Below are 25,654 nucleotides of genomic sequence, written 5' to 3'. Positions count from 1 at the left end.
ATCAGTGACTTTTTCTTCTTTGAATTTCTAACTTCCACCCAAATGGATTCAACCTTATTCTCAATCAAACCTATTTCATCTCTCAGCACCACCCTGATGTCATCCTTGAAGAATATCACAGCTACACCACCTCCCGTACCTTCCTGTCTGTCCTTCCAAGTAGTCTGATACCCCGGGTATTTAACTCCCAAAAGTGACCACCCTGTAACCATGTCTCTGTAATGGCTACTAAATCATTTTCATTCAATGATTTGTGCTGTTAACTCATCAACTTTGTTACGAATGCTACGAGCATTCAGGTAAAGTGCCTTTATGCTAGTTTTCATACTCTCATGATTTCCAACATCTCTAATGTTATCCTTCCTTTTTCATTCTTTCATAGTCTGCCTTGTACTTAAACCCTCCTGCACACATGCCAACTTGCTGCTTACCTTTTCATTTACCATCATACTTCCTGTCATTTTCCCTTTCCCTTCCCCTCAACTAGGAGAAAGTGAGGACTGCAGATGCTGGAGATCAGAGATGCTAAATGTGTTGCTGGAAAAGCGCAGCAGGTCAGGCAGCATCCAAGGAACAGGAGAATCGATGTTTTGGGCATGAGCCCTTCTTCAGGAATTCTTCTGCCCTTCTCCTCAACTCACTAGTTTAAAGGAGTTAAGGCAGCATCCAAGTAGCTTCGAAATCGACGTTTCGGGCAAAAGCCCTTCATCAGGATGAAGGGCTTTTGCCCGAAACGTCGATTTCGAAGCTACTTGGATGCTGCCTGAATTGCTGTGCTCTTCCAGCACCACTAATCCAGAATCTGGTTTCCAGCATCTGCAGTCATTGTTTTTACCTCACTCGTTTAAAGTCCTGTTTATCCTTTTTGTGAGAACACTGGTTCCAGATTGGTTCAGTTGAAGACTGCTTCATTGGAACAGATCCTCCTCTTCCAAAACTGATGCCAATGCCCCACGAAGTTGAACTCCTCTTTCCCACACCACTCCCTGAGCCACGTGTTTACTTCCCTAATTTTCTTGTCCCTAAGCCAATTTGCACGTGGCACAGGCAGGTTATAACCTTTGAGGATCTGATCCTTAATATCATTCCTAGTGCTTGATAATCCCCAAACAGATCCTGCTTCCTAGCCTTGCCTATGTTGTTTATCCCAATGTGGACCACAACAACTGGATCCTGCTTTCGGTTGTTTATTGTAGTGGTCGGTATAGAAGCGGCAAGCAGAAGCAGCAGGAATGGAACCAAATAAATTGTAGAAGATGCAATACAGCAGCACTTCACAGGAGATGCCAAAGCCCTGAGGATGTCACCGAGACAGGGGTCAAAACATCTGCAAATCAACTTCCTGGCTTGGCGAACATACCCATAACAGTGGTTAAACGATTATTCTGAGATGATGCCCTCTGGTCCTAGATTCTCCTACAAGGGGAAATAAACAATCTATTTTGAAGATACAAAAACGCAGGTAAAATCTCTTAGCTATCTTCCTGTGAACATTGAGTACAGGAGTTGGGAGGTCATGTTGCAGCTGTACAGGACATTGGTTAGGCCACTTTTGGAATATTGCGTGCAATTCTGGTCTGCTTCCTATCAGAAAGATGTTGTGAAACTTGAAAGGGTTCAGAAAAAGATTTACAAGAATGTCGCCTGGGTTGGAGGGTATGAGATATAGAGAGAGGCTGAATAGGCTGGGGCTGTTTTCCCTGGAGCGTTGGGGGCTGAGGGGTGACCTTACAGCAGTTTATAAAATCATGAGGGGTATAGATAGGATAAATAGACAAAGTCTTTTCCCTGGGGTGGGGGACTCCAGAACTAGAGGGCATAGGTTTAGGGTGAGAGGGGAAAGTTATAAAAGGACCTAAAGGGGCAACTTCTTTATACAGAGGGTGGTGCATGTATGGAATGTGCTGCCAGAGGAGGTGGTGGAGGCTGGTACAATTATAGCATTTAAAAGGCATCTGGATGGGTATATGAATAGGAAGGGTTTGGAGGGATACGGGCCAAGTGCTGTCAAATGGGACTAGATTAAGTTAGGCTATCTGGTCGGTAAGGACGACTTGGACCGGAAGGTCTGTGTCTGTGCTATGCATCTCTATGACTCCATGATTCTATGACTCTATGATCAGGTAGAAAAGTGAACTGTAAACTAATTCAGTAATGTTCAAACCACAAAGTAGTCCAATGACAGTGAGAAATATCCTTGAGAGGCTAATTACATTTCTCAGCAATTCCTTCAGAAGTGCTGAGAACACATTTTAAAAATAACTCAATTAGTAAATGAGCAAATTCTGCTTGCCATCATCTTGTCTTGTTGTGGTCTTGCTGTTGAACAGAGAATGAAGTGTGACTCACTCAACACAAAATTCCCATCATCTAATTCCTCCTACTGACCTATTCTCAGATATGAGTGTAAGGAACAAAACTGACAATGTTCTGAAGAAGATTGGAACCAAAATGTTGACTCTCCACAGATACTGTCAGACCTGATGAGCTTCTCTAGCAATTTCTCTTTTTTCCTCTTCTCTGATGATGGGATTTACACCCAACAAATTATTGCACAATGGAAAGCCTATGATGACTATCTCTGCAGATAGACAATTAATAAAGTTAAAAACAATTGAGAAATTAAAATGTGTTACAAGTATGGAGCTCACAGGGTCACATGGTTGAAGAGTTCATTAAAAGGCCATTCAGCTCTTTATGGGAATCCTCAGAATTTGTTGCCGATCCCTAATTGCCGTTGGGCTGAGTAGCTTGATACATCATCTGGAGTTAAGGGTTAACCATATTGCTGTGGGTCTGGTGTCACACGTAGGGCCAGATCGGGTAAGGTTGGCAGTTTTACTTCCATAAACGATGTAAGTGAACCCAGATGGGATATTTGTGATAATCTACTTCATGATTACTAAGGATAGCTTTCAATTCCAGCTTTAATTTAGTTTTGCCATCTGTCTTGGTGGGATTCAAATCCCGAACACTAACTTACAAGTTTGCCTTATTGGTTTGTGATTTCCATGATATTATGGAAAATGTGCCAACTGCACGCCAACACCAGCTGGCATTTACATTGTATCCTTAAAATCATGATAATACCCTCAGACATTTTACAGAATCAAGTCCGCAAGGAAATATTGTGACTTCCTTATAGGGAAGACATGGATAAACCTGAAAGGGTTTGGAAATGAGTTACAAGGTAGTTACCAGGGTTGGAGGGTTTGAGTTATAGGGAGAGGCGGAATAGGCTGGGGCTGTTTTCCTTGCAGCATCAGAGGGGTACCCTTATAGAGGTTTATAAAAGCATAAGAGTCACGGATATGGTCTTTTCCCCAGGGTAGAGCAATCCAAAACTAGATGGCAGAGGTTTAAGCTGAGAGGGGAAAGATTTAAAAGGGACCTTAGGTGCAACTTTTTCACACAGAGGATGGTGTATGTATGGAATGAGCTGTCAGTGGAAGTGGTTGAGGCTGGTACAATTACAACTTTTAAAAGGCATCTGGATAGTTATATGAATAGGAAGGATTTAGAGGGAGATGGGCCAAGTGCTGGCAAATAGGACGAAGTCAAATTGGGATGTCTAGTTGGCATGGACGAGTTGTACAGAAGGCTCTGTTTCTGTGCTGTATGACTGCATGACTCCAAAATGGTCGGTCAAAAGTTTGTTCAAAGAGGTTTGTTTCAAAACTAACCTTCAAAGAGGAAAGAGAGGTGCAGAAATAGAGTGTGTCGCTGAACTTAGGGCCGAGGCTGCTGAAGGCATGACAGCCATAGGCAGGTGATCACAGTAGCTCATGGGGCCAGATGTAGGGGAGTGCAGATGGTTTTAGAGGATGGTTGGTCTGGAGGAGATTACAGAGATAGAGACTGGTGAGGCCATGAAGATATTCAGAAGCAAGTGTGGGAATTTTAAAATTGAGAAGCTGCACATTCAGAAGCCAATTTGGACCACGAGCACAGCAGGATCCAATGAAGATTAGGGCATGGGTGGCTAAACTTTGAAGCATAGAATGTGGGAAGCTGTCCAGGAGTCACGTCCAAAAATAACATGGACGTGGATGAGGAGTAGGAGATGAGTGAAACGGGGTGAAGTTGGATGGAAACAGGCAGGCTGAGTGATCATGTGGGTACGTGTTCAGGAGATCATCTCAAACTTGAATATGAGTCTTGTACAAGCACAGACTGTTTGTGATGGAGTGATAGAAACAAATGCTTTGGTCTTCCCAAAAATTAATTGGAGCAAACACTGGTTCACCCTGTTCTGGATGTTCTGACAATTTAGAGATATTGGATCATTTTAGAGAGACAGGTGTCATCAGTGTATCTGCAGAAAGTAGTGCTGCTGAGTGGGAATTGAAAATGGAATGAGGCCATTGGTGCTGGAACAGGAAGAGAAGCCAAAGCAAGTGACTCTATGGCTATAAATAGATGAATAAAATGGAGCCAGTAAGTGCAGTGTCATCAAGCTGTGAAATAATGGAGTTGTTGGAGGAATAGGGTGTGATCCATCATGTCAAAAGACAATGAGGAATAGCTTACCTTTGTCATATCCATTTACCCATCTTTGTGACTTTGATTAGAGCTGTTTCAATGCAACAGCGGGGACAGAAGTATCCTTAAGGGGATTCAAATATGGAGCTCAGGGACAAGGGGAATAGATTTAGGAACGTAGGAACAGGAAATGTCTGGACAGCTCCTCCAACCTGTTCTGCCATTCAATAAGAATGAAGTTCTCATGATCTGTGGCTGAAGTTCTCATGCCTTGGGCCCATATCCCTTGATATCCTTACTTCATTAAAAACTGCCTATCTTAAATTTAAATTTGACAATTTAATTAGCATCGACGGCCATTTGAGGAAGAGAGTTCCAAACCTCTACTATTCCTGTGTGAGGAAGTGCTTTCTACCATCTCTCCTGAATGGCCTCACCTCAATTCTTAGACTATGTTGCCTAGTTCTAGAATCTTCAATCAGAGGAAATAGTTTTGATCTCTGTTAATATCCTGAAGATCACGAGTAGGTCACCCCATAACCTTCTAAATGCTGGAGAATAAATGCTTAACTTGTCTAATCTCTCCTCATAACCCCTGAAGTGCAGGTATCAGCCTTGTAAACCTGTGTTGCATTCACTTCAAGACCAATATATCTTTCCTAAGGTGTTGTGCTCAGATCTGCTCACTGTGGGGTCGAACCAGGGTTTTGTGTTACTGCAGCGTAATGTCTGCATCCCTATATTCCAGCCCTTTAGGTATGAAGGCTAGCATTCCATTAGTTTCGGGCAGGAATGGAAGGTTGGAAATGGAATGGAGGATGGAGGGCTGGGTTTTTTAGGAGGAGGTAATGATGCAATATTGAAAGGAGAGGGGAACAGAACCTAAGGAAAGGTAACCATTAACAACATTGGCTAGCATGGGAACCAGGAAGGGACGTTGGGATGGTCAACAGCTTAGTGGGAACAGAGTCAAAGGAATTGAACGTGGGACTCATGGACAATGAGCTCAGAGATAGCATGAGGAAAGATAGAGAGGAAACTAAAGAAAATTACAAGTTTAGCAGTAGGGACCTTTATAGAAAGTTTAGTTTTGTCCATGAGTGGAGGTAAGGGAAACAGTCGAAGGGCTTCACGGATTGTCCTAATTTTAGTCACAAAGAAATTCTCAGAAATCCTCATGTTTTTGATTGGAAATGAGTCTGGACAAAACAGGAGAGAGGCTTTTATAAAAGGGAATGCAGCTGAGAAACTGGAATGCTGGAATAATGAAGTATTTTGTCATCATGACAGCAGGACTGAATGTGCTTTTCTGTGATCCAATGGATCGAGCAGTGAATGCCCAAACTAGCTGGCTGTCATTTCTGTACAAACCTACATCCCATGGGGTTAACATGAGACCTGCATTGGAGTAACAACCAAGGTGTGAGAGAGAGTAATTGTTTTCATGAAGACTGGCCCATTGAAGATGTAAGATCCAACTCCTTAAACTATTTTCATACATCTGTTTCTGAATTTATTTTTCAATTACTTTTTAAACTTCCCCTTTAGAGGCTATTATTGATTTTGCTTCCATCACTGCTTTTTGATAGGGCTTTCATTGGCTAATAAAATGCTACTAAAAAAGATTCCTCTGATCATTGTCTTAAACCTAAACACCTCGCTTACTGATTTGACATCAGTGAAATTAGGTTTCCCCTTACTTCATAGAGCCCCTACAATGTGGAAACAAACATTCAGCCCATCAAGTCCACACTGATCCTATGAACAGTATCTTACTCAGAACCACTCCTCTACCCTATCCCTGTATTTCCCATGGCTAACCCACTTAGCCTGCATATCCCTGGACACTATGGGCATTTTAGCATGGCCAATCCACCGTAACCTGCACATCTTTGGACTGTGGGAGGAAACCAGAGCACCTGGAGGAAATCCATGCAGACACAGGAAGTATGTGCAAACTCCACACAGACTGTCACCCAAGGGTCCCTGGTGTTGTGAGGCAGCAGTGCTAACCACTGAGTCACAGTGCCACCTCACTAAATTACCTATTAATTTTTATTTGCTTCATTTTCTAAACCGGAAACTACTCTATTAGGAAGAGTCCTATTTCTCTAAACTGCACTGAAAACTAGCATGAATTTAACAATCCAGTACATTATCGGGTGAATCAGTTCCTTCCTACAACCCCCCCCCCACCGCACCCCCCCACACACACACACAAATCTTCAGACACAGGACGTTATTAATACATGTTCAAAGATAATTTCTCACATCATTTAACAGCATATTGAAATAGCTAATTTTGAAACATAGGGTATGTTCCTCTACGTTGAAAACCATCCAGGATTTAATTCAAAAAGGTACACACGAATCCCCTCATATTTCACTGTAAAAATGAATATTGTCTAACTGCATGCATGGTAAGTTGTCACTAGACCTAAAGCCATCTGGATGAGGGGCCAACGGATACAATGCTGCAAAGGAAGGAAGATTGAAAGCATAAACTATCCTCACCCACTCTTGCATATATCCTAGCAACTGACTGACAATCACAGACCTTGTGTTTAAATGCCTCCCCCACTGATCTGAAATCAGTGTGGCATTGCAAAGAGTCCTAAACAGTAGGGTCAAACGAGACTTGTAAAATGGCAGAAGGGCCATTTGTTTACTTTATTAGCATGCCTTTTATTTTATTAGTCCGTATTTTAAAAATTGCTTTTCTACAAACAACAGGGGCAGAATGATTGGAATGAATTACTGAAGCACAGCGGCTTTATACATGCACATCAAATTTCACTCAGAAACAATAACCCAATTATAATAGCCAGGTTAACACCTCCAATAAAAAAGCAGAGAGTGAAGTTTGTTACGAATGCGTTGAACATTGTAGTGCATCATTGTTGATTCTTAGTTCTACCTGACTTGATTCTAGGCAATCATTTCTCCTCAGAACATTTTCCACAAAGTTCTGATAGCAAGTATCTATTAAAAATATGCATAGTACCTGCCAATAAAACCCAGCTATACCTTTTCTAATTTTTGTCAGCAAATTATTATAAAGCCTTAAAAAGTCTTATATAAAGCCTTAAAAATTCCTCTATTCACAGTTATAATGCCTCTTCTCCTGTCTCCATTTCCAAAGGTTGTGCTATGGACTTCCAATGGATTGATCTACACTTAGGGAAGCAAACCCAACTTACTGACTGCTAGAGCTTTTGACTGGCCTGGAATCCATTATTGAGTACTGGCTTCAAATAAGAATGCCAAGTTAAAGACTCTCTTCTTTAAACAAAGTGGAGAATAGGATTTATTCTGTAACTAAGCTGGTCTGATCATGCAACTAGTTTAGGTCATAATCTTCACACTTCTGCAGAGTGGCTGTTCAGGAGAGTCTCCCAGTCTTACTGCCTGCTATCAGGCCGTGACAATCGCAAAAAGACCTGGTATCAAACCTGAACTGGGAGTTTCTGGGTCAGGGATAGAGACACTGTATGATAAGATTTCCTAAAGTGGGATATTAAATATACATATTTGTCACTCAGCAATGATGGCCCTCTGTTAGTGATGTTACTGAGGCACCTCTGTTTTGTGAAACTGCTGCCATCCCCCCTCCCCAGCATCTTTAGGAACATAGAAACACATCAGGCCATTCAGTCCCTCCAGCCTGGTCCACCATTCAATGAGATCATGGCTCATTTATGGCCTAACTTCAAGTACCTGTCTTTGGTCCATATCCCTTAATGCCTCTGCTTAACACAAAATTATCTGTTTTGGAGTTAACATACACAACTGATCCAGCATCCGCTGCTATTTGGGAAAGAGAGTTACAAACCTCTCCCACCTCTTGTGTGCAGAAGTGCTTCCCAACATCTCTCCTGAACAGTCTGGCCCTAATTCTCAGACTATGTCCCTAGATCAAGAATCCCTAAGCAGCAGAAATTGTTTATCTTTATCTTTCCTGTATTTTACTGATAATATCTTTAAGAGTTCATTCAGATCATCTCTTAACCTTCTGAATTCTAGAGAAAACAGGTCTCTATAACCTGTAAAACAGAGAAGCTCATTTTGTCCAAACAAGTCTGCCTCTGTGCTTTTGAAACTGCAGTAAAAGCTCAGTTATTGAGCAATCAATTTAAAAACTACTATTTATTAAAAACTTTCTTTTCAAAACATTACATTTATGTTCAATGCATTACATTGAAACAAGGACTAAATTATACCAGCACACACTAGCCTGATTAATCTTTCACATTTAACCCCAATTGAAGGCTTTTGTTTAGATTTTGAACATGCTCCCTTGGCATAAAACTGCCATTGACATTAAGTGTTTCAAAGAAGAGCCTTATTAAACTCAAAATGTTAATTCTGTTTCTCTCGCCATAGATGCTGTCAGACCTGCTGAGTTTTTCCATCACTTCTTGTTTCTATTTCAGACTTCCAGCATCTGCAGCATTATCTTTTGTCTGAGAGTGAGCTGCTTGTTATTGAAAAATCTCGGTTGAACTTGATGGATGAATCTTGTGAGGCAGATTTGTAACTAGTTTGACAGTTCACCAATATGTTTCTCAATCTTAATTCCCCAAGTTACATCAACAGGAGATTGACTAGTTATAAAATACATCTTGTTTACTGTTTTGTTGAAAGGAATGTGTCATCAGAATGATATTTTCATTGGAAGGCAAGACTCAACAACGATTTTGAGTCTAGTCGAAAAATTTGGGTGTCACTAAAGAAGATTTCCTTTTGTAGATGGCATTATATCTTTAGAAAATCTTTATGGTGACTGTTATTTGAGCCAAATTTTTATTTACAGATTTTTCCCTTTAAATGAATTCAAATGTATGGTTTGAATTCACACTCATAAGATTATGAGGGAACAATGAACAAAAGAACAGAGACTTTGTCTAATGTTTGCAGGATGGTTTCCTAACACAGTATAGAGACAGGTCAGCAAGGGGTGAGCCACAGTAGGTTTGGTACTGGGTAATTAACCCAGCCAGGTGTTAGATTTGGAGGTAGGTAAGCGCTTTGGTGATAGTGACCACAATTCAGTTTTGTTTACTTTAGCAATGGAAAGGGATAGGTATACACTGGAGGACAAGAGTTATAGCTGGGGGAAACACAATTACAATGCGATTAGGCAAGATTTAGGATGCACAGGATGGGGAAGGAAACTGCAGGGCATGGGCACAATTGAAATGTGGAGCTTATTCAAGGAACTGCTACTGTGTGTCCTTGATAAGTATGTACCTGTTAGGCAGGGAAGAAGTTGTAAACCGTGGTTTACTAAGGAAGTTGAATCTCTTGTCAAAAGAAAGAACAAGGCTTATGTTAGGATGAGATGTGAAGGCTCAGTTAGGCCAATTGAGACTTACAAGGTAGTCAGGAAAGACTGAAAGAGAGAGCTAAATTGAGCCAGGAGGGGGCATGAGAAGTTGTTGGCGGATAGGATCAAGGAAAACTCTCAGGATTTCTATAGGTATATAAGGAATAGAAAAATGACTTGAGTAAGATTAAGGCCAATAAAGGACAGTAATGGGAAGTTGTGCGTGGAGTCAGAGAAAATGGGTGAAGCGCTAAGTCAATATTTTTTGTCAGTATTCACTAGAAAAAGACAATGTTGTCAAGAAGAACACTGAGATACAGGCTACCAGATGAAATGGAGTTGAGGTTCACAAGGAGGAGGTGTTAGAAATTCTGGCAAGGATGAAAATAGAAAAGTCCCCTGGGCCAGGTGGGATTTATCCTAGGATTCTCTGGGAAGCCAGGGAAGAGATTGCTGAGTCTTTGGCTTTGATCTTTATGTTGTCATTGTCTACAGGAATAGTGCCAAAAGACTGGAGGATAGCAAGTGTTGTCCCCTTGTCCAAGAAGGGGAGTAGAGACAACCCTGGTAATTATAGACCAGTGAGCCTTACTTCAGTTGTGGGTAAAGTGTTGGAAAAGGTTATAAAAGATAGGATTAATCATCATCTTGAAAGGAATAAGTTGGTTAGGGATAATCAACATGGTTTCATGAATGGTAGTTCATGCCTCACAAACCTTTTTAAGTTCTTTGAGAAGGTGACTTAAATAGGTGGATGAGGGTCAAGTGGTTGGTGTGGTGTTTATGGATTTCAGTAAGGTGATTGATAAGGTTCACCACGGTAGGCTAATGTACAAAATACGAAGACATGGAATTGAGGGTGATTTAATAGTTTGGATCAGAAATTGGCTAGCTGAAAGGGTGGTGGTTGTTGGGATGTATTCATTCTGGAGTTCTGTTACTAGTGGGGTATTGCAAGGATTTGTTTTGGGTCCATTGCTGTTTGTCATTTTTATAAATGACCTGGATGAGGGCATGGAAGAATGGCTTAGAAAATTTGCAGATGACACTAACGTCGGTAGAGTTGTGGAGAGTACCGAAGGATGTTGTAGGTTACAGAGGGACATAGATAAGCTGCAGAGCTGGGCTAAGAGGTGGCAAATGGAGTTTAATGTGGAAAAGTGTGAGGTGATTCACTTGGAAGGAGTAACATGAATGCAGAGTACTGGACTAATGGTAAGATTCTTGTTCGTGTAGTTGAGCAGAGAGATCTCGGTGTCCATGTAGAAAGCTCCCTGAAAGTTGCCAACCAGGTTGATAGAGTTGTTAAGAAGTCATACAGTGTATTAGCTTTTCTTAATAGAGGGATCAAGTTTCAGAACCAGGAGATCATGCTGCAGCTGTACAAAACTCTGGGCATATTGCACACAGTTCTAAGCACTGCATCATAGGAAGGATGTGAAAGCTTTGAAAAGGGTTCAGAGGAGACTTACTAGAATGTTGCCTTGTATGGAAGGAAGTTCTTATGAGGAAAGGCTGATGGACTTGAGGCTGTTTTCATTGGAGAGAAGAAGGTTGAGAGGTGACTTAATTGTGACATGTAAGATAATCAGAGGGTTAGAAAGGGTGGACAGTGAGAGTCATTTTCCTTGGATGGTGATGACCAGCACAAGGGGACATAGCTTTAAATTGAGGGGTGATAGATATAGGACAGATGTCAGAGATAGTTACTTTACTGAGAGTGTAGTAGTGGTGTGGAACACACTGCCTGCAACAGTAGGAGATTTACCAGCTTTAAGGGCATTTAAATGGTCATTGGAAAGACAAATGGACCTACATGAAATAGTGTAGGATAGATAGGCTTCAGACTGGTTTCACAGGTCGGTGCAACATCAAGGGCTGAAGGGCCTGTACTGAACTGTAATATTCTTTGTTTGATAACAAAGAACCTTACAGTACAGGAACGGGTCCTTCAGCCCTCCGAGCCTGCACCAATGCAGATCCTCTATCTAAAACTGTCACCTATTTCCCAAATATCTGTATCCTTCTGCTCCCTGCCCATTTGTGTATATGTCTAGATACATTTTAAATGATGCTATAATGCATGATTCTACCACCTCCACTGGCAACGAATTCCAGGCCCCCACCATCCTCTGCATAAAGAACTTTCCACGCATATCTCTTTTAAACTATTCCCCTCTCACTTTGAACTCGTGACTCCTCGTAATTGAGATCCCCCACTCTGGGAAAAAGCTTCTTGCTATCCACCTGTCTATACCTCTCATGACCTCAATCAGGTCTCTCATCAAACTTCATTTTTCTAATGAAACTAATCTTAATCTACTCAACCTTTCTTCATAGCTAGCACCCTCCATACCAGGCAACGTCCTCATGAGCCTCCTCTGTACCGTCTCCAAAGCATCCACATCCTTTTGGTAATGTAGTGACCAGAATGGCACACAGTATTCCACATATGGCCAAAGCAAAGTCTGAAACAACTGTAACATGACCTGTCAACTCTTGTACTCAATACCCATCAAGATGGGCGGCATGGTGGCTCAGTGGTTAGCATTGCTGCCTCACAGGGATCCGGATTCAATTCCCACTTCAGGTGACTGTCTCTGTAGAGTTTGTACATTCTTGGGTTTGCTCCAGTTTCCTCCCATAATCCTAAAGATGTGCAGGTCAGGTGAACTGGCCATGCTAAATTGCCCATAGTGTTAGGTGCATTAGTTAGAAATAAATACAAAGTAGGCGAATGGGTCTGGGAGGGTTACTCTTCGGAGGGTAGTGTAGACTTGTTGGCCGAAGGGCCTGTTTCTGAACTGTACGGAATCTATTCTACTCCCCCGTCTGATGAAGGAAAGCATGCCGTATGCCTTCTTGACCACTCTATTGACCTGTATTGCCACCTTCAGGGTACAGTAGACCTGAACAACCAGATCCCTCTGGACAACAATTTTCCCCTTCAAGGGCTTATGCCCGAAATGTCGATTCTCCTGTTCCTTTGATGCTGCCTGACCTGCTGCACTTTTCCAGCAACACATTTTTCAACTCTGATCTCCAGCATGAAGGGCTTATGCCTGAAACGTCGATTCTCCTGCTCCTTTGATACTGCCTGACCTGCTGCGCTTTTCCAGCAACACATTTTTCGGCTGTAGATCCCATCCAGACCTGGGGACTTGTCTATTTTAATGCCTTTTAGAATACCCAACACCTCCTCCCCCCTTAGCCGACTTGACCTAGAGTAATCAAACATCTATCCCTAACCTCAATATCCATCATGTCCCTCTCCTTGGTGAATACCGATGCAAAGTACCTAATAACAGTCTCACCCATTTTCTCTGACTCCCCGCTTATCTTTCCTCGTCTGTCTTTCTCTAGTTACCTTCTTGTTCCTTATATATGAATAAAAGGCTTTGGGATTCTTCTTAATCCTGTTTGTTAAAAATATTTCATGACTCCACTTAGCCCTCTTAATTCCTCATTTCAGATTTGTCCTACATTCCCAATATTCTTCCAAAGCTTTGTCCATCGTCAGCTGTCTAGACCTTATGTATACTTCCTTTTTCCTCTCAGCTAGTCTCACAATTTCACCTGTCATCCATGGTTCCTTAATCTTGCCATTTCTATCCCTCATTTTCACAGGAATATGTCTCTCCTGTACTCTAATCACACTATCTTTAAAATCCTCAGACATATCAAATGTGGATTTACCTTCAAATAGCTGCTCCCAATCTACATTCCCCAGCTCCTGCCCAATGTTAGTATAGTAGGCCTCCCCCCAGTTTAGCACCCTTCCTTTAGGACCACTCTTCTCTTTGTCCATGAGTATTCTAAAATTTATGAAATTGTGATCACTATTCCCAAAGTAATCCCCTACTGAAGCTTCAACCACCTAGCCGGTATCATTTCCCAACACCAGGTCCAATATGGCTCCTTCATGACTTGGACTAATTACATACGCTTTAGAAAACCCTCTTGGATGCTCCTTACAAATTCTGATCTATCCAGACCTCTAACACTATGTGAACCTCAGTTAATGTTGGGAAAATTAAAATCTCCTATTACCACCAGCTTGATGCTCCTACATCTTTCCATAATCTGTTTACATATTTGTACGTCTTTCTCACGCTCGCTGTCAGGAGGTCAGTGGTACAGCCCCAACCTTGTTACTGCACCCTTCCTATTTCCGAGCTCTGCCCATGTTGCCTCATTGTTCGAGTCCTCTATAGTGCCCTCCTTCAGCACAGCTGTGATATCCTCTCTCACCAGGAATGTTGCAAGGCTGTCTAGGCTTGCAACATAACTGTCACATTATCATGCCTTTTGAGACAACAGTCATGAGGGAGTTTAAGCATTTCCACAATGAGCAAAATCATTGCAGACAGGTTAGGTGACAGCAAATTTTACTTTGTTAATGTGTCCAGAGAATACTGATTAATCTAATTTTTTTGTTCAAAAATATACTTTACTTATAAGTGGTCTTCAAGTACATACAAAGTTCCAAACAAATCTGTACAGACTTTGCAGGAAAACAGTTTATTGGAATCTGATATTCCTCAGAGTTTCCATCCAGTTGCAACAAAAGGTTCTTCTAATCATGCAAGGAAACTAGCTTTAATATAACTGTTAAGGAAACACTCCCATTCTCAATTCTCTTTCACATATTATAAGTCTCCATAATTTACACCAGCTGAAATTGTGGGATTTACATTGTCAAGGATTGCCATTTAACCCATCACATCTTTGTAATAGCACCCCAAAATTAATTCCACTTCAAAAATGACCCAGGTGATAAAAGTTATTTTCATTCTGGCACAGGTATGCAACAATCAGAACTGTAAACCTCTACTTTCTTGTCAGACTTTTTCTTAAGCAAAATAAGAGAGTCAAACCAAGGTAACATTTCATGAAATGTCATTAGGTCTACTCACCAGGTCCAGTGAGAAATAACAGTGATGAGAATATCAAAAGGCTTGTTTCTTTCATGATGACTGGCTTTTACAATCCTTAAGTTCTCAAATGGGCAAGGGCTGTCGCTTTTGCTTTCTGTGCAAGGCCATAGGCTATTTACAGGGAAAAAATCCCCTCTGACTAACTCAGTGTTGTGAATTGCTGTCTTCATCTACTGTAAAAATAGGATGGGAGTATTGTGCGGGGATAGAATAGAGAGAGTTCTGCTGCTACAGGAAACAGATGTAATTATGAATGCCTCCACACATCATGCAAACTGTTTCGCCTGTGGTATGCTGTGGTCTGCAACACTTTACTGAGTTTTGCCCCGGATTTCTAAAGTCCACAAGTTTTTTAAATATCTTACACTTTTTTAAAGACAAATTTACAAGTTTCTCTTTATGCTTTCACCCAATGTAAATTACTAATAGTGTATAGATGAAAAATGGTATAAATCAGTATATGGTAACCATATTAGCTGTTCCCTTCTCAAACAGTTATCAAAAAAAAACAAAAGAGTCAAGACCAGAATGATGTTGCGGTAGGAAGACAAAAAGATGCTTCCTTGCTGGAACTGCCAATTTTATTTCTCTGCCCATACACACACGAAAACCAAATCCAAAGTCCTTCAGTTAGCACATGCCACTACTGGGCACAGTACATATATTAAGCTTCTAGTTCTTAGAATGTAGAAGGTTAAGGTTTGCCTCATGTAAAATATTAGGATCCGGGATGGAATTGGTAAGGTACACACAGGGAAGCATGTTCCACAGGGTACCAAGGTCAAGAGAACACAACCTTAACATAGAGCTGAACCATTCGGGAGAGAATTTGGGAAACACTTTTTATTGGCAAATTTATGAACAAATTATTAGCTAGATAAATTTTGCCAAGGGAGGCAACAGCCTTGTGGTGTTTTATCACTGAATTGTAAATATAGAGGATGAGACAATGTACTGGGGACACAGGTTTGAATTTTGCTTACGACAGATGGTTGAATTTGAATTCAAATAAAATTTGGAATTAAGAGTTTAATGATGACCATGAATCCATTATTAGAGTCATAAACGACCAAAGTAAACTAGTCCCATTTGTCTGTGTGTGGCCCAAATCTTGCTAAACCTTTTCTCTTCACATACCTGTCCAAATGGGTTTTAAATGTTGTAACTGCACCTGCATCTACCACTTCCTCTGGCAGTTCATTACACATACAAACCACCCTCTGTTTTAAAGCATTGCCCCTCAAGTCCTTTGTAAATCTTTCTCATCTCATCTTAAGAATATGCCTCCTAATTTTGAACTCCCCCCATCTTAGGAAAATACCATTGCTATTCACTTTATCTATGCATGCACCCACCCCAATTTTATAAACCTCAATAAGATTAACCCCTCAATCTCCTACACTCCAATGGAAAAAGTCCAGGTCTCTCTAGTCTACTTTTGTATCTTAAGCCCTCCAAACCTGGCAACATCCTGGTCAATCTTTTCTGAACCCTCTCCAATTTAATAATATCCTTCCTATAGCAGGGTGACTAGAACTGTACACAATACTCCTAAAGTGGCCTCACCAATTTCCTATTCAACTTTAACATGACATCCTAACTCTTATTCTCAATTAATTGATGGGGAAAGCCCATCTGGTTCACTAATGTCCTTTAGGGAAGGAAATCCTTACTTGATTTGGCCTGCATGTGACTCCAGACCCACAGCAATGTGGCTGACTCTTGATGGCCATCTGAGCAATTAGGGCTGGGTAATAAATGCTGGTCTAGCCAGCAACATCCTCATTCTGTGAATGAATTTTAAAAATCTGAAATATTTAGATTTTTTGCTCACCGTGACAATTAAGCGATATAGAACTAATGGAGTTAGGATATAGATTAACCATGACTTCATTGAAGGTAATAGGGTCAGATAAGGAACAGAAATCAGGTGGGAGGGACTGCACTTCCTCGATTAATCCGAAGACCAATGACTCATCAGCATTGGCTGTCCTGTTGGGAATGGTGGCCATTTCTGGGACTCTACCTATCTGCAAGACTCAACGTTGGACATTGGTAGTTGTGCACAGGCCAAGTAAGTGGGGGAGGGGGGCAATTGGATTGGATTGTTGGTGAGTATGCAGGGGATTCTGCGGGGGTAGGGGCTTTCCCTGGATGACGGGATGTCTGTAGTGGGCTACGCTATTCCCCATCCAGCCTGCAGGGAGGTCACTAGGGTTGACCAGATCTCTATGCACTATTGATAAAATGTCAGGAACAATGGAAAGGGGACCTTCAGTGATGCAATTGGTTTCCAGCCCGGAGGACTTTCCTGTTGCTGCTGGCAAATTACCATGATCGTGGGACGGCAGACTGTGTTCCAACCCACAGCCTCCTTCTTTATTGTTCAGCATCCCTCATTCTATCACCCATTACACTCAATTTTCCAAAAGTGGCCCAACCAATGTCCTGTAAAGCCACAACATGACCTCCCAGCTCTTGTACTCCATGCTCTGACCAATAAAGGTAAGCATACCAAATGCCTTCATCACTATCCTATCTACCTGCGACTCCACTTTCAAGGAGCTATGAACCTGCCCTGAAATATCTCTTTGTTCAGCAACACTCCCTCGGATCTTTCCATTAAGTGTATAAGTCCTGCTAAGATTTACTTTCCCAAAATGTAGCTGTAATGCTATCCCTTATCAAAGATGCCGCTCCCCCTCCTCTCTATCTATGTTAACCCATCTATGTGACTATATGTGCAACTTCTCCCCCTATCTATAACTGCCATCCATCACATCCCCTTGCTCTTGTAAGTTTCTCATTGCCTCTAATTATCTCTCCAACAGATTCATTCAATCTGATAGGATTCACAACCAACAGCGTTTATTGCTGATATAATCCTCAGTAACACATCAGCTCTCCCTAAACTCCCACATTCGACAAGAAGAGCATATCACTCTACTAAAGGCCATTTTTACTTCTTTCACTGTACAGTCCCAGAAAATAGCACTGTCTTATTCCTCTACAAAACACTGCTCCAAGCTAACTGACTACTTATGTCTTATATTTTTAAGATTAATCAAGAGAGGTATCTCAATAAAACATATAATAAAGAAAGAACCGACTCTATTCACTACTGCAGACTTACTGTAAGGCCACACTTAAAAATATGTTTCTGTGCTGTGACCTCTCGCAAACAGGTTCCTCCAAGATCAGTTGTGAATTTCACTATTTGTTAATTTTCCTAGACGCACTCCGATGTCCAGCGATACATGAATTCAAACAGCAAAGGCAGTAACTGTACAGGTTCACAGCTCTGTCAGTTAGCATTGTGGGTATCTCTCTCTCTCTCCCCGTGCACGGACCTCACCACGTGCTGCCTTTGTATGTTCTTCTTCCTTTTAAAGGTGATGTTGTTATGACTTTACTTTCTTCAAACTTCACAAACAATGCAACAGTATATAAAACAGTAATTACTGTTCCTGGAATTCAAGGAAATCACCTCCAACACCTAAAACATCTCAATAAAGGAGCAGATTTTACAGCCAGAAATTTTTCCTGTCCTCCATCTTGGATTGGAAGGATGTTGTGAATTTGAAAGGGTTCAGAAAGGATGTTTCCAGGATTGGAGGATTTGTGTTCTAGGGAAAGGTTAAATAGACTGGGGCTGTTTTCCCTGGAGCGTTGAAGGCTGAGATTATAAAATCATGAGGGGTATGGATAGGATAAATAGACAAAGTCTCTTCCCTGGAATGGAGGAGTGCAGAACTAGAGGGCATAGGTTTAGGGAAAGATATAAAAGAGACTTTCGGGGTAACCTATGTGTATGGAATGAGCTGCCAGAGGAAGTGGTGGAGGCTGGTACAATTGCAACATTTAAAAGGCATCTAGATGGGTATATGAATATGAAGAGTTTGAAGGGATATGGGCCGGGTGCTGGCAGGTGGAATTAGATTGGGTTGGGATATCTGGTTGGCATGGATGGGTTGGACCAAAGGGTCTGTTTCCATGCTAGACATCTCTATGACTCTAAAGCACCACTTACATAAACTTATTGGGGGTTACTTTAATTTTCCACTATGGTGTGAAAGAGGTGATAGGTGAGGTGGAGCTGTGTTTTAACATCTCTCTTGGTTTTTATTTCGATCAATACTAATACATTTTATGTTAGTGTAAGAAATCCATTCATGCTCTCAAAGACCTCTACTAGGGTTAGGTGAATCTTTAGCCTCTTTTTTTCTCTGAAAAGAATCACCCAATCCATTGCCGCTTCCATCTGGAAGGACAACGGCAACAGATACATGAGAACATCACCCCCTGCAAGTTTCCCTCCAAGCCACTCACCATCCTGACTTGGAAATATATTGCCATTCCTTCAGTGTCGCTGGGTCAAAGTCCTAGAATTTAACATTATTGAGGCTCTACCAACAGCATGTAGACTGCAGCAGTTCAAGAAGGACACTGACTACCACCGTCTGAAGGGCAACAAGGGATGGGCAATAAATGCTGGCCTCGTTAGTGATGCCCAGATCATCTGAATTAAGTTTTAAAAGACCAATTACTTGAAAGTAGAACAAATCAATACTGGAATATCCATTAAATAAAATGCTAAGCTAACAGCAACACATGGCAAGTATTCTATCAGTTTCCAAACAAGCAGAAAATCAACTTTCACAGTAAGCAATGTGCACTGGATGTGTTTTAAAATGTGAAGATTTGGGACTGAGCTCTTTGATTGACTTTGCATACCAGTCAATGTAGCAGATATGAAATTACTCTGGTCTGTTGCAACAGAAAATTAAGTTTGTTGGAAACTCTGGTGCATTAGGAGGAATTACAATGATTGACAGCTGAGGACCAAGAGGAGACCCATCATTTAATTTTTTTATACACATTGTACTATAATTTTATTTTTCAACATCTAGAGTAGACATTTTATAGTTAAAAATATACCTAGTTGATAGAATTAGTCAAAGAAAATTGCAAAATATTTGACGGTGAATATTACAGAATTTGCAAAATAAACTAAATTGTCCCAGTACAGCATGTTCCATTCAAACATATTTGCGTTGATCCCAACTGCCCCAGAATATAAAATGGGGATCATTGTAGCTCCTAGATAATTAGAAGTTGGACATTCACTAGATTACAGGCAGGAACTTAATGTCATTATTTATGAGAAGGAGAAAGAGAGTAGATTATATGTCTGTATATTGGCCTTGGAGGGAGTACAATGCAGGTTTACAAGAATGACATCTGGACTTTAAGGTTTATGAGGAGAGATTATATAAAATAGGATTGTTCTGTCCAGAATTTAGAAGGTTAAGGGGTGATCTGATTTAATGTTTCAAGATTTTAACAAGAAAAGACAGGATTCATAAACTATTTCCATTGGTTGAAGATTCCACTGGTTGAAGATGGGAGGTGGAAGACCTGGAAAAATGATGCACTGAGAACAACCTAGCTCTCAATGCCGGCAAAACCAAGCAACTCATTATTGACTTTCGGTGGGATGTTACTCATGCCCCCCTACACATTAACAGCACAAAGGTGGAACGAGTGGACAGTGTCAAGTTCCTAGTCATCCACAACAAGCTTTCTTGGACTCTTCATGTGGATGCACTGGTTACAAAGGCCCAACAACGTCGCTTCTTCCTCAGGCAGCTGAGGAAATTTGGCATCACGGCGAATACCCTTGCCAACTTTTATAGGTATGCCATCGAGAGCATTCTGTCTGGATGTATCACTACCTGGCATGGCAACTGTACCATTCAAGATCAGAGACGGTTACAGAGAATGGTGAACTCGGTCCGGACAATCACAAAGGCCAACCTCCCATCTACAGAATCCATCTACCAGGCCCGCTGCCAAGGAAAGGCCACCAGCATTTTCAAAGATCCATTCCTCCCTGGCAATATTTTTCTACAATGTCTACCATCGGTGAGAAGGTACAGAAGCCTGAACACATGCACCAGCCGGTTTCAAAATAGTTTCTACTTTACTGTTGTTAGAATACTGAATGGACTCACAAACTCTTAGCATTCGCCTGTACCTGTGTTTTGACTTTTGCTGCTGTTTACCTATTATTTATTATCTATGCTATTTAACTGTGATCTACCTGTATTGCTGGCAAGACAAAGCTTTTCACTGTGCCTCAGTACACGTGACAATAAATTCAATTCAATTCTAGAATTTGGGGGAATAGCCTGAGAATTAGGATTGGACCATTTAAGTGAAACATAGAAACATAGGAAATAAGTGCAGGAATAGGTCACTCAGCCCTTTGAGCCTGCCCCACCATTCAATATGATCATGGCTGAGCATGCAATCTCAGTATCCCATTCCCACTTTCTCTACATACTCCTTGATCCTATTAGCTGCAAGTGCCACATCCAGCTCCCTCTGGAATATATCTAACAAACTGGCCCCTGTAACTTTCTGTGGTAGATAATTCCACAGGTTCACAACTCTCTGAGTGAAGAAATTCTTGCTCATCTCAGTCCTAAATAGCTTACTCTTATTCTTAGACTGTTTTCATGTGATCCCCCCTCCCCACCCCCCCCTTCATTCTTCTGAATTCCAGTGAGTACAAACCTAGTTGATGCAGTCTTTCCTCATATGTCTGTCCTGCCATCCCAGGAATCAGTCTGGTGAACCTTTGCTGGACTCCCATAATAGAAAGAATGTCCTTCCTTCGACCAAAACTGCGCACAACACCCAAGATGTGGCCTCAATAAGGCTCTGTATAACTGCCTTCCAATACCTATTTCACTGCACAACTCTAATTCTACTCCTATACTCCAATCCTCTCACTATGAAGGCCAGTACGCCATTAGCGTTCCTCACTGCCTGCTGCACCTGCATGCCAACCTTCAGCGACTATTCCACCATGACACCCAGGTCTTGTTGCACCTCACCTTTTCCTAAACTGCCACCATTCAGATCATAATCTGCTTTCCTGTTTTTGTCACCAAAGTGGAGAGATGTTAAGAAGCTTTTCTACACGCAAAGGATAGTAGAGGTTTGGAATTCTCTTTCACCATCAGCAGTGGATGCTGGATCAGTTGTGTATTTTAAATCTGAGGTTGACAATTTTTTTGTTATGCAAATGCATTGAGGAAAATGGAACCAAAAGCAGGTATTTGGAGCTAGGCTACAGATCAGCAATAGTGGAAAAGGTTTGAGGGGCTGAATGGCCTCCCCATGTCCCTATGTTCCTATGCTGTAAGTGCTGATTTTTAACTGTTCTGCAGGGAAGGCAACTAGAGTTACATGAATTCTGTGTCTTTGGCATGATCAGATACTGAGTAGCTATGTGTGGTTAGGATGCAGGGAGATCAGATGAGAAAAGGAAATAATCTTTCTGGAATAATTAGATATTGTGCTGCTTTGCTGAAAAGTTAACCCATCTACACAGAGTCTGCATAGTTGGGGATCCAGTTAAGTCTCAAGGGCAATAGGAAGTCTTTGTGCTGGTAGAACCCAGGCCAAATCTTGAGAGTTATTAGGCAGTTAGGTATTTTAATCAGGATACTTGGTGCTACTAGTAGGTCAGTATAGGTAAGACTAGGAGTTGAAAAGCCTACAATCAGTATTTTCTTCATACAACTCGGTAAGACTGGACTTCAAGGAAAGCCCAAATACATTCTAGCTTAGCAAAGCTAGCTGTCTGCTAAAAGCTGGAGTTGTGCATTGAAATAGGTATTGAAAGGCAGTTTCTACAACAGGCTTAGAGTCAAGATGAGCACAGATGGGAGAGGAGTATGATCAAGAAGCAATCCTTTCGGGAGTCAATCAGAGAGTGAGGTTTAAGGCTAGACCAGCTAAAAGTGAAAAATTGTAATCCCTTGTGAAGTTTAATGTTGGTTGATGACCATCGTGTGATTGATGTTATGGGGGTGGGGCAGGGCTGGTATTCGTTGCTGTGAAATCCGTGGGACTTGTCATGATTCCATTTGATGTGTGTTGTAGAGTGTTCAATTACAGTATGTTATTCAAGTTTATCATGTCATAGTTCTGGGTTTGGAAAACCGTACATTGATTGTATTACTATTCGGACTAGTATAATAAAGCTTCGTGGTTTGTTCAAGACTATGGAATCTTGGAGCTTTGTTCTCTCATTAAGTCACCAGGATCTCATCTTTTGTCTACATTGTAAAATAAATTGTCACTAGTTTCTGAAAAATTGGAATATAATTTGGTGATTTGATGTTGGATTATAAGAGTTGTCAGTGATATGGTCTGGGATCATAACCCTTGAAACAGGTTGCATTATCAATAATAAGGAAGACATTCATTTCCTCAAGTATCAATCATATCCTTAAGATGCCCTAAAGTGCTTTAGTTGAGTAGAGTGGGAGTGACCGTTAAATTGTTGCATGACTTAGCAACAGTCCTGTTAGTGTCTTTCATGCATAATTATTGTTAACCATTGATGTTAACACCCCTCAGTGATGTGGAAGAACATATTGCTAGTCAAGTGAGTCCACATGCTTCCTCCCAGCTCAGAAAAAGGAAACAAGGATTTTTTTTCATAGTCATTTCTAAGAAAAAAATCAATGTCAATAGTTGTGGCTATTTTTGTTGTCTGCTAACTGTGCATATTAGATGAGGACAGTGCAAATAGACAGTATTCAATTCAGTGCAAATGAATATATTGTAATCATTATCTGGGAGGCAAATGTTCTGTCTTTCAAAGAAAATGCATGTACTGTATATAGGGCTTTTCACAGCCTTAGGTCACTTTACAGATCATGATGCAATTTTGGAGTGTGGTCACTATTGCAACGTAGAAAATAAGGTAGTCAACTTGTGTATAGTAAGGTCCCACAAACAGCAGTGCCTGAGATGATTGGGTAACCAGTGACATATCCTTTCACATAAAGTGTGTGTATAAACCTGTATGCCTTTGATTGCTGAGATTGTAAACCAGTCATTGAAGAAGAAAGATTGTATTGTTTTGCCTTGTGGACTGGTCAGAAGCAGCTGCTGTTCTAAAAATCCCGCTCTGGGACTTGGCCCATGGGAGTAGTGTTTACAAAGATTGAATTTTATGGAATTCTTAGTGGTAACGCCCTAGTCTCTGGACTACAAAAGCATCTGATGGTGGTGTAACGATAATGTTACTGGCCTTGTAATCCAAAACCCAGGCATTAGTATTCTAATGTTTGAACCCCAATTCTGCAGAATTGTGATTTTTAAAAAAAAATGGAACTAAAAGCTAGCATAATGGTGACCTTATTACCACCATGAATTGTTGTAAAACCACATCTCTGCTTCACTGATATCTTTTAGGGAAGGAAATGGGAGTGAGATATGGTTCTTCAGGCTAAAGGGAACAAAGACAATGTGGAGAGAACAAGAACAGGGGACTGAGTTGGATGGTCAACCATAATAATATTGAATGGTGGAGCAGGCTCGAAGGGCTGAATGGTCACTCCTGCTTTGGTTTTTAATGCTGCCATCCTTACCTGGATTGGCCTAAAGGTGACTTCATACCCACAGCAATACGATTGATTCTTAATTACCCCTTAAATGGCCTAGCAAGACATTCGGTTACAGGACTGTAATGGGGATGGATAATAAATGGTGGCCAAGCCAACACATAATGTGAAAAAAAAAGTCCTTACACCAGGAATTCCTCCAGGAAGGAATTCAAACAGATTGGTAAGCAGCCTTTTACTCTCCAACTCTTCTCTGAAGGGGCAGTATATGTGAAGGTGGCAATTAGCATTGTTGGGAGTTCTGGTGTTCAGATGGTCAGTCATGTGAAGCTCAATGAGAATTGACAGCCATTGTTTTATAATAAAAAATGGAAAGATTGTAGATAGTACAAAAGAAGGCAAATTGATTGTTGGCATTTATTGCTAAAGCATTGGAATATAACATTAGGAAAGTGTTGTTGTACAAAGTAAATCTTCACTGCAATTTTGTGTACAATTTTGTTCCATTTACTTAAAGAGGGATGTAATTGGATCGGTGGCTGTTCAGAGAGGGTTCACTAGATTGATGCCAAAATGAGGGGTTTGTCTTATGAAAAGAGATTGAGTAGTTTAGGCCAATGCTCTCTGGAGTTTAGAAGAGAGAGGAGATCTAATTGAGATATATAAGATGCTAAAGGGGATTGACAAAGTAGATGCAGAGAGGATATTTCCTCATGTGAGGCAATCTGGAATGAGAGGCTATAGTTTTAGAACAAGGGGTGGCAGATTTAAAACAAATGAGGAGGAATTACTTCTCTCAAAGCATCATGAATCAGCAGAATTCACTCCCCCCCAGAGTGTGGTGGATGCTGGGACATTGAGTAAAACTTAAGAAAGAGATAGTCAGATTTTTAATTAGTAATGGGTTGAAGGGAAATTGGAAGTGGGCAAGAAAGTGGTGTTGGGGCCAAGGTGAAATCAGCCATGATGATATTAAATGGTGGAGCTGGCTCAAGGGGCTGAATGGCCTTCACTTGCTCTTAACTCTTATGCTTTTAAGGGCAGATGGATGGGCAGATTTATTTAGTTTTGATATTATTTTCTAATTTGTGCTTAATGTATTTATTACTCTAATCCTGAATGGGATCTTCTCCTGTTGGGACGTAAGAGAATGAATAATTGCACACTGATTAACCTTGACCAGTTTTGAACTCCAGTGCTTTATGTGGTGAGATAGACAAAGAGGACAAGAGTCAGGGGAATGTCTGACACAAGTTTATTGAACAGCCTATCACAGAGAAACAATAATAATTAGACCCTACTATTGCGCTTTAATTAAATTCTACCAACTCTATGAATCGCTTCACAGGACTCATTAGTAAATAATCATAAATCTCTTTAGTAAACAGTATCAAATCTATATGAGCTATCTATTTCTGACATGCAGTTCCAAGGATTTGCTATCGCCTATCCACAATTCCCTACTGCTATATTTGAATTGC

General features: G+C 41.0%; 1 protein-coding gene across 2 annotated transcripts in view; it reads right to left on the bottom strand.

Moving 5' to 3' along the window:
- The window catches only part of LOC140463300 (uncharacterized), an 88,100-nt gene extending 73,193 nt beyond the window's left edge, over positions 1-14,907 (bottom strand). For both annotated transcript variants that reach the window (XM_072557068.1, XM_072557069.1), the window contains exon 1: positions 14,725-14,907. In XM_072557068.1, the coding sequence (XP_072413169.1) occupies positions 14,725-14,779 (55 nt within the window). In that variant the 5' untranslated portion in view covers positions 14,780-14,907. The remainder of the gene's footprint in view (positions 1-14,724) is intronic.
- Positions 14,908-25,654: the final 10,747 nt, after the last annotated feature.

The sequence above is a fragment of the Chiloscyllium punctatum genome, chromosome 38 (genome assembly GCF_047496795.1).
Source record: "Chiloscyllium punctatum isolate Juve2018m chromosome 38, sChiPun1.3, whole genome shotgun sequence".
Classification (NCBI taxonomy): domain Eukaryota; kingdom Metazoa; phylum Chordata; class Chondrichthyes; order Orectolobiformes; family Hemiscylliidae; genus Chiloscyllium; species Chiloscyllium punctatum.
The sequence above is the reverse complement of the archived record's forward strand: the minus strand, read 5'-3'. Positions and strand labels throughout refer to the sequence as shown.